Here is a 13,482-nt window from a genome sequence, read left to right on the forward strand (position 1 = left end):
TGCCCCTCAGGGTCTCACTCCCAGTTGAGAAAATTTGTTTATTCTTATATTAAAGTCATTGAGTTTATGATTTTTGAAATAGTTGCTTGGGTATATGCAGTCCTTATTTTTTGGTAAGTAGGAAGTTAAGTGTTGTGAGTCACAGCAAACCAAAGTTCCTCTCCCTGTCTACCCATACTTATTTCAAATGGTCTCCTACTAAGTGACTAAGTTGTCATCCTCATTAACTTCACCAAAAGAGGGAAAATGAGTTCAATGAAATAAGAACGGGAATGAATTGTGTCAATGGAACACAAAAAAAAAAAAAAAGGAAAAAAAGAAAGAATGAATGGAGGGAAAGAAGGAAGAATGTTAGAAAAGAAAGTGTGAGATATATACATCCCATCAGTTAAAAGAACTTAATAAAATAATTAAGGTACTATACTTTTTTAAAATGAATTTATTCTGTCAGTCACCAGATACTCATTTAGCCTTCACTGTGTGCTATCCATTAACCTATGTGTAGAGAGTACAGAAATTAACACACTGACAAAAGTGTCTACCCCTATTCCAGTGGAGAAAAGGGGATGATAGACTAAATATAGAATGTCTAATGATGATACATTTACGAGAAGTGAAGCAAAAAAGGAGGAAGTGTTATGAAGGGCAGGGTGCAGTTTTATAGGAGTAGGAATAGGGTAAGTTTCACTGTAAAGATGATATTTCAATCAAAACCTGAAGGAGGAAGTGAGCCAAATCAATAACAGGGAGGGAACCATGAGTGCAAAGCTCTGGAAACAGCCGTGTGCTTGGCAAGTTCAAAGAAAACTCAGGAAGGCGGTGTGGCTGACATGGAGTAAGCAAGAAGAGTAGTAAATTAAAAGGCCAGAGGCAACAACGAAGCAGATAATGAAGGGTCATTGAAAAGACATTCTACTCCGAGTAAATGACACTCCATTGGATAGTTCAAGCAGAGAAGTCTCAACACGGGATCACTTTGGTGAGAGCAGGCTGTTCCAGAGTGAGGGTAAAGGCAGACAGATAGGATGACCATACATCCCTCTTGTCTCAAACACTAGTTTACATCTGTGATGGATCAGTTACAAAGTAGTCATCCTCCTTACCAGTCCTTTTCTTCTCCCAAAGTATTTTAATTTGGACTCTTTTGATAAATTACATGGTCATATTAAAGTTAGGAGGCTCTTGCGTCTATCCAGAGAAGAGATTATTCTTGCCTGGATCAAGATGGTAGTCATGAGGTTGATGAAAATTTTATTTTAAAATTGGAGCTGAGAGAATCTGCTGATAAATTTAGGTGCTGTCCAGAATGAATGAAAGAAGTCTAGGGAGATGCCAAGATCTGGGACTTGAGCAATCGGAAGGACAGAAGTACTATTCATTGAGTTGGTAAATATTATGGCAGAGGCAGGTTTGGGGGAATGAACAGAAGTTTTTGAATGTGTTGTCATTTGAAGGTGTCAATTAAACATCAAAGAACAGGCACTGGGTAGGCAATAGGAGCTCGGAGACTTCAGGATTAGAAGTACACATTTGAGGGTAGTCAGAAAACTGACTCGGTGAGGTTATGGAGGAATGAATGAGTAAAGAAAAAAGAATGCTATCCGTGGACTCCAACCTTAAAAAGCCAAAGTGGTGAGCGGGAATCAGCAAAAGGAAAAAAACCCAAGAAGAAGTGGCTAGTGAAATACAAAGAAGAACAGAAAAATGTTAGGTGCTAAGAGCCAAGCAGAAGAATGCTATCCAAGGACTAGAGGCAGGCACTCCAACTTTTAGAAGTCAGAGTGGTGAGCAGAAATCAGAGGAGTGGGGAAAAACCCTAAGAAGGAGCACAGTAAAGTACAGAGAGAAACAGAAAAATGTCACGTGCTTAGAGCCAAGCAGAGAAAGTGCTTCAGTGAGTAGACAGTGATCAACTTGTCCAGCCTGCAAAGTCAGGATGAGAAATGAGAACTGACCACTGATCATGCAATGAAGAAGTCGCTGGTGATTTGGGGAGGAGTCATTTAGGTAGAGTGCTGAGGGGAAATACAATGGAAAGGATTTCAAGAGTGATGTCAGCTAGAGTAACCAAACTTGTGAAGAGTGTTATTATAAAGAGAAAAGGATCTGAAGGAGAGGATCCAAGAGTATTCATTTGTTAGGTTGGGTTTTCTTTTGTTTTTCTTTTTCTTTTTTTTCCTTAAAATAGGTGGAAACAGCTTTTCCATGAGCTAATCAGAATGATTCGACAGAGCAGAAAATGGGCAATATAGAATAGTTATAGGTGAGACTTGTTAGAGTGACGTCCTTGACTGGGCCAGAGGAGACAGCCCAGGGTGCCCGTGGAGAAAGTGGCCTTAGACTGAGCGAATCTGCAGTAAGATGGTGAAGGATAGAGTCTATGGGTATTAATGGGGTAGGTGAGAAGGGTGGGAGTGATGACGGGAGTTTGTGGAAGGCTTTTCTATTGATTCCTTGTATGTGCATGCACGTCCTTCAGGTTTGCAGAGGGTCATTGCTGGGCTACTCCTCCTGTATAGACCTGGATGGCCAGCAGCCCCACACAGGCAGTGTTTTCTGGGTTAGACTGCCAGGCATGTCACGTTCCACGGCTCCATTCCTGTCCCTGCGGCTGGCTGATACCTCGTCTGGATATGCTTGTATATTGCTCCCATTTGCCATTGTGGTCTGTAAGTTTCACTGCAATGTGCCAGCTGCCCACAATCATGCCACACAACTTTAGCACTTCCTCTAAAGTACTTCTCCTGTCCATCATAAAGTGACTTGCATGTTTTGCAAGTTTCTTTGGGATGTATTAGAAGAATCTCAATGATGGACTCATAAGGTCGTGGTTGTGATGCTCTGAACTAATGTATGTACATAATGCAAGTGGCCACTCTGTATAGGTTGGTCTTCTGGGACTTTTTCAAGGAGGCATCATCATCCCCAGCTGACTCTGAAATGAGGGGAAACACCCGTATTCTGTGGGGAGGAAGCCAGTGTAGGAAGGACCCTGAACTAGGGGTGCAGAGGCCTGGATCCCAACTGTCACTCTCACAGATATGCTGTGTTACCTTAGAAAAGTGGCTCAGGCCCTCTGGTTCCCACTTGCCTCATCTATAAAATGAGAGTGTGGATGAACTGGTCTTCCATATTCCTTCAAGTTTTAGAATTTAATTTAGACATAAGTAAAGGCAACAAAGTTAATGATCCTTAAGAGCAGTGTGATCTTGTTCTAAGAATTGTGCAATAGGTAACTCCTAACTAAATAAAAATGCTAAGTAAAAGTACATATTCCTGGAGCCAAAAAAAAGGAACTCAGACATTTTGTTTTGAAACCAAGTGAAATGAGACCTTTCTCTGAAAAATTCTACCAATCTTTAGAAGCTACATAAACTGGTAAAACCATAAACATAGCCAGTTATTCATAGAGGGGACATTACATTTGCTATCATTAAGCCATAAAGGCTTTAATTAAACTGCAGTGGGAAGACAGGTATTTCTAATTCCTGAAGAAATTTTGTTTATGAATAGGGCCTAATTACAATTTAATGCTAAATATTTGCCTGTATTTTTTAAAAGTTCTCAAGGTTGTTTTTAAGTGGTCTAATTACTTGTTAAATTTATCTAGGGAGAGAATCTCTCAAGGTCAACAAGAGAATAGGCCTAATAAACTGTAGTTCCAACCAAAGTTTCTGGCTCTTTAATATAATTTTCCTCTTAATTTTATTGCATATCAGTGTTAACTCACCCTCAATCATTTCTCTACATCTCTTTTTTCTTTTAAATAGTGCTCTCTTTTGCAGATGTTTTGACCAAGTTGAACATAACTTATGCAGTTTACACTGCTGAAGCCACAGCTGCTTTTTGGCCCAATTTATACAGCTTAATCTGCTTAAGGTGGAACTGCCTGAGTTGAAGAAAATAAAAATAGACTTTAAAGACATGTAACATAGATGTTAAAGACCATCCTTTGTACACTGTGATGCTAGCAAATTGCTGTCAGTGAAACTGAGGATTTATTAAAAATAGATTTTGCTATGATTTATCTTTTTTTACAATGGTTTTCTATCGCATTCCCTGTATTTCCAATGACGCACATTTGTAAAATGACTCACCCAGTTTAGAGGTATGAAATGTAAGCGGCAGGAACCTAGTTGGTCCTCATAGGTAGAATCCTGACCCCATTAGCCTCATTCTACAAGCAGCTAAGCTAATGGGTCACATTAAAATAAGGAACAATGTAATAGCTGTCAGAGAAAGATGGATTTTAGGCAATAAATACATTCTACTCTGCTCCAAGGCTAAATATTACACCTGGCTCCCTTTGGAATTCCTTAGGAAATAAGAGATTTGCTGCCAGAGCAGTGAATGAGAGTCACACACTAGCTTGTACTTCATCCAAGGTCACCTTCACTCCCCAGAGCGCCTAAGCAACAGCTTGAGCCTCTCCTAATCCAATCTAAATTAAATGGTAAAGATAGCTTTTCAGCTTTCCAGTCTGCCCATGCTCTGTGAATGGTGCTGGATTTCCTTATAAAACAAGGTTGACCTGCCAACTCGCATAGGAGAGGCACTGAAGGGGAGAGAAATCGAGGAAAGGGAGAGGGCCAAATAGTCGACTGCAAGATCAGCAATGTGAGAAAGCTTTTGGAGAGTGCTTAAAACCAAACAGCCCTGTCTCTGTACCCTGTTTTGTAACAATAGTCTATCTATTTTACAAGATTCTCACATCAAATATCATAGACCCTGAAATTAGTTTCACCAAAAGAAAATCTGACATATTGTGAAGCAGGGCAATTTTGAAGAAGTTAAGATTTAAAATGTGATATAAAGATAGAAAGTGATACTCAAAAGATGTTCTATAACTAATATCTACAGGATTCTTTATATTATATAAAGTGCTGTATATACATTATCTTAAAGCTCATCTAGTCTTTATAACATAAACAAGGTATTCCTATTTCTCCCTTTATAAGCTAGATTATATCCAATATTTTGAATAATAAAAGCCTTTATTAATTTGCTTGCTAGGGCTGCCATAATAAAAATATGACAGATTAGGTGGCCTGACCAATAGAAATGTTTTTCTCATGGATCTGGAAGCTAAAAATTTATGATCAATGTGTTGGCAAGTTTGGTTTTTCCTGCGGCCTCTCTGCTGGGCTTGCGAACAGCCTCTTTCCAGCTGTGTCCTCACATGGCTGTTTCTGTACCATTCATATCTGGTGTCTCTGCGCCCACATTTCTTAAAAGGAAACCGGCCATGTTGGGTTAGAGCACATCCTGATAGCCTCATCTTAACCTCGTCTCCTCTGGAAAGGCTCTCCTTCTAAGTCCTATCACAGTTTGAAGTGTTGGGGGTGAGGGTTTCAACATATGAATTTCGCGGAAATACAATTTTGAAAGACAGAGACCAATAAAAAGGTGCTGGGTTCTTGTGTGTAATTGTATTTCCTATCATACGAAATTAATAATATTTATAATAAGCAGTGTTTAGCCATTACTTAGATCCACATTCTCAGCCAGGTCAAAAGAAAGCTTTACTCCAGTTTTCAAGACATATTTCTTGACTCTGCCACTGAAAGCTGATGATTTTTATAAACACAGTTACAGTGAAAAGGCAAACTAAATAAAAATTCAACCCCGGTGTGTCTGGTCTTGATTGGTGCTTGAATCCTAACACCTCTGGTTAATGAATCTTGATCTATCTTTTAAATCTTAATAGAGATATATATTGAGTTTCTACAGGTGACTGGTTCAAGGTGAAGACAATATAATATTTTTATAACACATGGCTCATGTTTTTAAACAATCTAATAGGATATAGTAGAATCAGAACTTCACTCATATAGATTAAATAGAAAAAAATGAATGGCAATAGAAGGTCAGAGATAGGATGGCTCATCAAGAGAGAGTCATGAGGTAAGGCTTCAAGAAGACTTCATTGTGCCCTTGGAATGGTCAGAATAGAAGAAAGAGTACAATGAGGGGAAATACATGAATTAAGTATGGCCTGTGTGATGGTCAGCGAGAAGACCAGCTTTCCTGGGAGCAGCGTGTCTGTGAAGGACAGGTGGTGGTCAAGCCAGAGGGGTAACCTGTGGCCAATGGAAACAGGATCTTTGTAAAACTTGGCCCACGTGGATTTGACACAACAGACACCATCACAGCAGATCAGTGATTTTCAACCAGGGAGCCACAAGAGTTTTTAAAATAGACAGCACATGACTCTTTCATCAGGGTCACTGATCTCTTTGCCCTTAGATTGTCAAATACAAAAATGACAACTGCCAGCACAACAACAGCCACCTGGTATATGAATGAATGAATCAAAACTACACCTACTTTTTTGTCAAGTTGGCAAAAATATAGTATATTTTGGGGTGTGCTGAAAAATTTTAGTAATTAGCTTACGTGTGCCATGAGGCGAAAAAGGTTGAAAGTCACTCTGATCATGGCACAGATGAGATTTAACATGAGCGAAGTGTGTTTTAAAGTGACCTGAGCCATCATTGAGAAATGAAGAAGCTGAGCAGAGGCAGTGAAAAGGAGCGAGGGACTACTGCCATGACTAATAAATGTAATGACAAAGCCTGAAACGTCATGAACAGAAAAGACAAAAGGAAGAGATGACAAGAATTATCAAAAGACATGCTTTCCGGTTCTGAGAAGCAAGAGGAGAGCCACAGAACTGTTAGCTTAGATGATTGGAAGAGTGATGGTCCTCCCGAGGTAATCAGGAGGAGCTGGAAATCAGAATTGATCTGTGAGAAGGCCAGGACTCCAGGTCTGTTTTGTCCACACAGAGCTTGAGGTAATAGTGAGGTATTTGAGTGAGCACAGATGATAGATGATTGGAAATACATGTGTAAAAAGGTCAGACCCAGAGATTGGGATTTGGACAATGTTCCTATCAGATAACTAAACTTATTTTATCTACTCATCAGAAAAAAATATAGAGATGCCCCAGGGTTTACAGTCATTGTCCAAGAGGCATACTCTTCAGTGGTGTGTGTTTTTTGGAGAGAAACAGCCTAGACTCAGCCTAACAAATCGTTCACCTGTGCTCCAAACAACCTCATGCTTTCTTCCAAAGATGCAAGTTCCACCCAAGCCAGAATCACTGGCAGACTCATCCTCTGACTTACAGTCCTGTTAACAGTGACCATTATAAAGGATGTGGGAAGTGGAAGGTGGCTTCTGTGTTTTAGCAATAGTCTTCATCTGAAGGAAAGAAAGACAAAACGATGTCTAGAAGAGTAGACACTTCACTGCAAATGAGAAAGGGGTCCTGACATCTACTGTGAATTAATCTTGCCCAAGACTAACTCATCTCTTTCCTCCTTCAACTCTTCTGCCTAACCTTGTCAAGCTGCCTCTGGATGGAACAAAGGCTTCTTTTTAGCTGGACACAAATTTAGGTTACCTGCAATGAATCATGTCAGAAAGCATTCTGACATCCTTCTTGGTTCTTCTGGACAAGACCATAATGATGCCATTCCACAAAGCAGGCCTAAGCCTTCCCATACAAAGACATAAACCTGCCCAGGGAGTGAAAGGGCCTCCAGGGCTTTTTCAAGCACTTCTAAAGGCCAGCAACTTGAGACAGACTTGAGAGTGGGCAGAAAACGAAAAGAAATCCAAGTAACACATAAACAGTGTGAGTAGTGAGACGGGGACCGGCAGGAGGGCAGAGCACACTGTGATGTGACTCCAACAGCAAGACAGGCGATGGCCAATGTGAAGTACAAAGGTCTGAGCAGGTAACAGGGACCCTGGTTTAAGATCTTGGTTTCAAGCACAGCACTTTGTAAACCAGAGGTCATCAAAAGTAAGGCAACATCCCAAGGGCAGCAGCCCAGCGAGGGGATCAGCAGAGGTTCAGAAATGGGGCAATGAGGTAGCAGATCCCTTTTGAGGATGTGGGAACAGGCAGGGGTCTGGTCTCAAGCCAACGAGTTCAGTGATTCAGTTACGTAATTAAAAATGAGTGTGAAGGGGCAGGGCAGCATGGCTTACGTGACTAATGAATTAATTTACTGGTCGAGATAAAATGCCTAAAAGAGTAAGACAAAGAGATCAGTTCTGTAACATTTTATTAACCATCCAGTCCCTTTCCAGTAATCTTTTTCTTTTAAAAAATGTTTCAGTTGTAGTTTATGTTCAATATTATTTTGTGCTAGTTTCAGGTGCACAGCACAGTGATTAGACAGTCATATACTTTACCGAGCACCCCCTGACATTTCCAGTACCCAGCTGGCACCATACACAGTTATTAGGATACTATGGACTGTATTCCCTGCACTGTATCTTACATCCCCACGACTATTTTGTAACTACCGATCTGAGCTTCCCAGTCCCTTCACATTTTCCCCAACCCCTCTCCCCTCTGAAAACCATCAGTCTGTTCGCTGTATTTGTGAGTCTGGTTTTATTCCATCCATCATTTCCTTTAAACAAGAAATCATATCATCTATTTAGCCTCGCCCCTTTTAATTCTGACTATATTTTCAGGAAGTCATTCCTAACTAAATTTTTGTAAATAGTCTCCAGAGAAAGGGAGGCAGGTTGCTGGCTGAGCACCAGACTGAATCTCTCCCTTAGGAGGGAGCACATCACTTTTACTTGTCTCAGCCTCTTAAGCACAGATATCCGTACTGTGCTTTTGTTTCTCACCCATTAAGTTCTGGATTATCAGGGCAATGCCAACTCCCGTGCAGATGCATACAAACTATTAATAGATTATGTCTATAGTAAACCTGAAGTAGAAAACAGAAGTGTTCCCAAAAAAGAGAAGTATAAAATAGAAGAGGAGGAAAGATGCAGTTAGATGATGATCTTCGTGAAAGGACATACTTCAAAAGAAATAGAAAATCTTTGCGGCAGTCTGAAGTACCTAACTTTGAATTTGTTTGGCTATTGTATCCTGCTGATCAATAAAGAAGAAAGAATATGTCATATTGAATTAAATTTTTAAAACCTTTTCTCTGCTCAGAACCAGCTCCTCCAAAATCACTCTTTGCAGTGAATAAAACCCAGACGTCGGTGACTTTACTGTGGGTGGAAGAGGGAGTAGCTGATTTCTTCGAAGTCTTCTGTCAACAAATGGGCTCCGGCCAGGAAAGGAAGCTCCAGGTACTGTAGACATTGGTTTTCTTTTACTGAGTTAATTTTGATGAGGGCTGATTATCTGAGCAAAATAAAAATCTTTAATGTCTTTGAACTATAGAAATGAAAGCTGTTCATTTATGCTTTTGTGTTTCAGTGATAGAAATTACCAATATGCTTAGAAGAAGCTGAAAATATATGATGAGAACCAACTTGCTAAATTGCAGAAGTTTATTTTCATCTTTGTGTTTATCTTTCATCCATAAACCTGAGCCACTCTGGTTCACGGTGAAGAATTAAAGTGGTTAATTTTTCCTGTTGGACATTAAGTTAATTGAGGGGATGAAGACACTGTCATATAAAACATCATTTAGCAAGTACAAGCCGGTTGCCAGTTTTGTGAGAGTCGCTGTATGGAACACAATTGGTAGAATTAATATTTATCTTCACAAATTTTTTTCACACAGTTGTTGCTATTTCATTAGTCTAGAAATCATTGCAGTAAGCCAAGTGCCACAGGAGAGGTCCAGAGTACTAAGGAAACTTAAAGGAAGCGTCCATATGCAGTTAGTAAGGGGGACAATTTCACTGGGGAAATGAAGGCTGAGAGGTGACTGGTAGGGCTTTAGAATCACGGATCGCAGAGGTGATGGCACTGCCCACCAGGTCAGAACGAGGGGAAGGAAGGGCGTGTGCCAGTGGCTGTCAGGGCAACAAAGCCACAAGAGAAAAACTATTTTACAGTCAGACATAGAAGGAAAAGCGTGTATTTGTGAGGGATATTAACAACACACCGTGTAGAGACGAGAACCATAAAACATGAATAACTGATGCTTTTTAAATAATAAAGTCCATGAGATTGAGAAGATTAAAGGATTTCTGGGAGTACAAAGCTTTTCATACTGACTGTTCAGATAATTTGCTTTATTCCTTGCCCTTTTTTTTATATTCCCTTCTATTAACTTAACTCTTTTTGATCTGTACTGAACAGCTGAATCCTTCTTCAATGCCAAGAATCCTTTTAAAAATAACTGCTCTGCCAGTGGTAGATTTTTTCCCCCTGCAGCTGCAAAGAAAACGATGGTGCTACTGACTATAATGGAGTCTTGTTAGCAAAAGCCTTTCCATAGAAGCATCCCTTTACAGGCTCAGGAGAGATAGGAGTGGGGAGTGAGTGCTGATGCCCTCCCTGCCTCGAGGCGTTGATGCTTCAGAAACTTATTTTGAGAGATTGTTCACTTGCCCCCCTTTTTATATCGTACAATAGTACTCATCACTAGCCTGACTATTGGCTCACTGCATTAACAACCTGTTCTACATGTAATGGGTTCATATGAAGTGTTTTTGATGATGCAAAGCCACTGTGCCTCTGGTGGATGTCATTTAAAAACAGAGAATATAGATAAAAATGATAGTGTCCTCGATATACAAAGAACTACTGCGAATAAAGAAAAGATGGAGACCAACAACTCAGAACAAATAATTTATATGAAGTAGACACAAAAGGCTCTTAAACATATGAAAAGGTGAATGACAGGCAACATGAAATTACAATGTGATTCAAACCCACTAATAAGATTGCAAAAGCTCAGAGAATTTGCCGCCATGCTGTGTTAGAAGTAGTGTTGGGAAACAGTGTTCTCAAACATGGATAGTCAGTGGATAACTTGAAAATGTCTATGAAGGATACTTTGTCAATAACTTTCAAAATTAAAAATACACGACTTTTGACCCAGCAGTTTAACGGCTAGGAATGTGAACACACACGACACTGTGTTTGTGGACACCTACTTATGTCCCCTAATTGCGGCATTACATTCACTGTAACGTTGTTTATAACTCTTTCGTTTGCTGCTCTCCTTTTCCAGCTTTTAAATTTTTCACTCTGTCTCTACATTACCAACTCAACTATGAAAAACTTAAGACTCAAAATGGGAGATTACATGACGTTCATTTTCTTGTCTGCATCTCCAGGACCCGATCTCTGTTTCTTCTCACGTCGTGACTATCTCCAGCCTCCTCCCGGCCACCACCTACAACTGCAGCGTCACCAGCATCAGCCACGACAGCCCCAGCGTCCCAGTGTTCATAGCTGTCTCCACAATGGGTAACCGCATGCCTTGGCGGGGTCTGCTGTTTCTGAAAGTTACATCTTTCAAATTGTTCCTATATTTTCTTTTAAAGTAAATATAATCTATCCTTTTAATGGAACCCGTATTTTTTCTGTTGAAGAATTCCAAGCTTTGAGGTCCGGGAGTGCTTAACTTCAATCCTTGTGTGGCTTAGAGGGAGATGTTTACTATTTCCAACCCCTTTTTTTTCCATCTGTGAAACTAGAATTATAATTTGTACCTTATTGAGTTGTTTTGAGGCTTAGAAATAAAGGGCATAAAACCCTGGCACATGCTGTCTAAAAGCTACTTGTTACCAATTTCATCATCCTCTTCATTAGTAGCCGCAGTGCCCTAATTAACTGTGGTTCATCTATTTCAGCCTTGGCCCTTAGCTAAAACGCAATGGCAAGCCTCAATTATTGAATCAAAGCAGCAAAATTTCTAATCAAGCAGACACCATGAGTGGGGAAATTTAAAAATAATGAAAGATCTAGGATAATGTAGTTTTCTTACTCTTTTTCTGAGTTATATGTTTTATTCTCCCGTATGTCAGAGTCTGACCCTACAATCTCAGATCTCCTACAAAACTACCTGTAATAAAATCATGCTTATTATCACATAGCCCTTCACTGGGTCTGTTTTCATTTCTGTAACATTTGTCATATCTTTAGCCACTGTATCCAATGATGAATAGCGTGGGCTTTTTTTATTTGTGTTTAGGTTTTTAAATTCTTTTTCAGAAGAGAGGACAACAATAGATCTAATTGGTCTATCATATTAATGGTCTCTCATTTTTTAAATCTTTTTGCACTCTACTTAGTATAATAGAATGTTCATTATTTCTTGTCATCTGTATAGCAAACCAGTGAAGCAGTTGATACTATTAAACTTATTTACAAATGAGGAAAATGAGGCCAAGAGAGACAGATAAAATAGCCTCCTCAAATGGCAGTTAGTAGGCACGTAAACTTGAACAAGCTCTTCTGACCTTGAGTCTGATGGTTTTTTTTGCTCAAGTATTCTGCCCATGAACTGGGGCCTCATCGTCCCAAATGGGAAGTGGTGATACCCAGAGACTGAAGGATTGTGTATGTCAGCCATGATTGTATGAACAGTACAGAGGATATTATCACTCTTCTCTCCTTCTCTGGTCCACTGTTCAGAGTGTTAATAACACAGTTGACCTAGAATCCCACCATTAATATTCTGCTCTTCCACGAAGTGTGAAGAACTAAGCCATGTGTAAGTGCCATGGCAGACCAATTATCACATGAAGTATATGAGAGGGACACAGCCCCTGTTCTGAAGGGCCCTACAATTTATTAATATGTTTAATCTCTTGAGTTGTACAGATGGAAACCTCTCAGCATATGGCTACAGATTATCAGTGCCTGCTTCTAGCAATGTGTTAAGTGCTGTAGCAGATGGTAGCTTGCTAATGCCTTTTTCATATACATTATTAGTTGTGAGCGAAATAGACAGTTGTGCTTTCTGCCTTTAAGCTCATGGGCATAAAATAAGAACTTGCAAGCTTCTGAAAGTGTAAAAAAAATGAGAATACACGATAATGACTTCTGGATTGTTTTTTGGTTATCAAATGAATTTAAACCATGTCACAGGAATTATTCACAGTTAATCATTTCCCTCTATAAGAACATCCAGAATGTAGGCCTTAAAGAAATTTATCAGTCTAGTAACTTAGAGTTGACCAGGAGGAGGACATTGTCAGCTTGGAGAAGCATCACTGTTGCCATTATTGTCATCGTAAGTCCATTGCTCTTAAAATCAGATGGACAACAGTGAATGGTTCTGTTCATTTCCATGCCGTGGGAGCTGTGACTAAAGAGTATGGCTCATCTGTTCAGTTACAGAGATGAATCCCAACGTGGTAGTCATCTCGGTGCTGGCCATCCTCAGCACACTGCTGATTGGGCTGCTGCTGGTCACCCTGATCATCCTCAGGAAAAAGCACCTGCAGATGGCTAGGTGAGTTGGGTTTGGTTAATCTTACCCACAGCCTTTAAAATATTCTATTTATCATGCACGTGTGTTTTTGCAGACCTCGGTTTTACAGCAATAAGTGTCTACCTGTATTTCATGTTTCCTAAGAAGACTTCTGGTATTATTTTAGAAATCACTACCATTGAATGGTAAAGCAAAAGATTATTGGTTTACACAAAGTAAGACTTTTTAACTGTGGATCTTGTAATTTTAGGTATCCTATACATTACATTTCAATAATTTCAAAGTTGTTTTGGAGTAAAAGAAAAAATCTATA

The 13,482-nt window shown here is 39.7% G+C and overlaps 1 protein-coding gene across 5 annotated transcripts in view; it reads left to right on the top strand.

The window, feature by feature from the left end:
• The window catches only part of PTPRO (protein tyrosine phosphatase receptor type O), a 196,660-nt gene that overhangs the window by 142,845 nt on the left and 40,333 nt on the right, over positions 1-13,482 (top strand). For 4 of the 5 annotated variants that reach the window (XM_037136640.2, XM_053662210.1, XM_053662211.1 and 1 more), the window contains exons 13-15: positions 8,978-9,117; positions 11,065-11,197; positions 13,070-13,190. In XM_037136640.2, coding sequence (XP_036992535.2) covers positions 8,978-9,117; positions 11,065-11,197; positions 13,070-13,190 — 394 coding nt within the window. Of the gene's footprint in view, positions 1-8,747; positions 8,875-8,977; positions 9,118-11,064; positions 11,198-13,069; positions 13,191-13,482 lie in introns of those variants that run through there. The other variant, XM_037136639.2, reaches the window with a different exon arrangement.

This window comes from Artibeus jamaicensis, unplaced genomic scaffold (genome assembly GCF_021234435.1).
Source record: "Artibeus jamaicensis isolate MK-2021 breed Jamaican fruit bat unplaced genomic scaffold, CSHL_Jam_final contig_233, whole genome shotgun sequence".
NCBI lineage: Eukaryota > Metazoa > Chordata > Mammalia > Chiroptera > Phyllostomidae > Artibeus > Artibeus jamaicensis.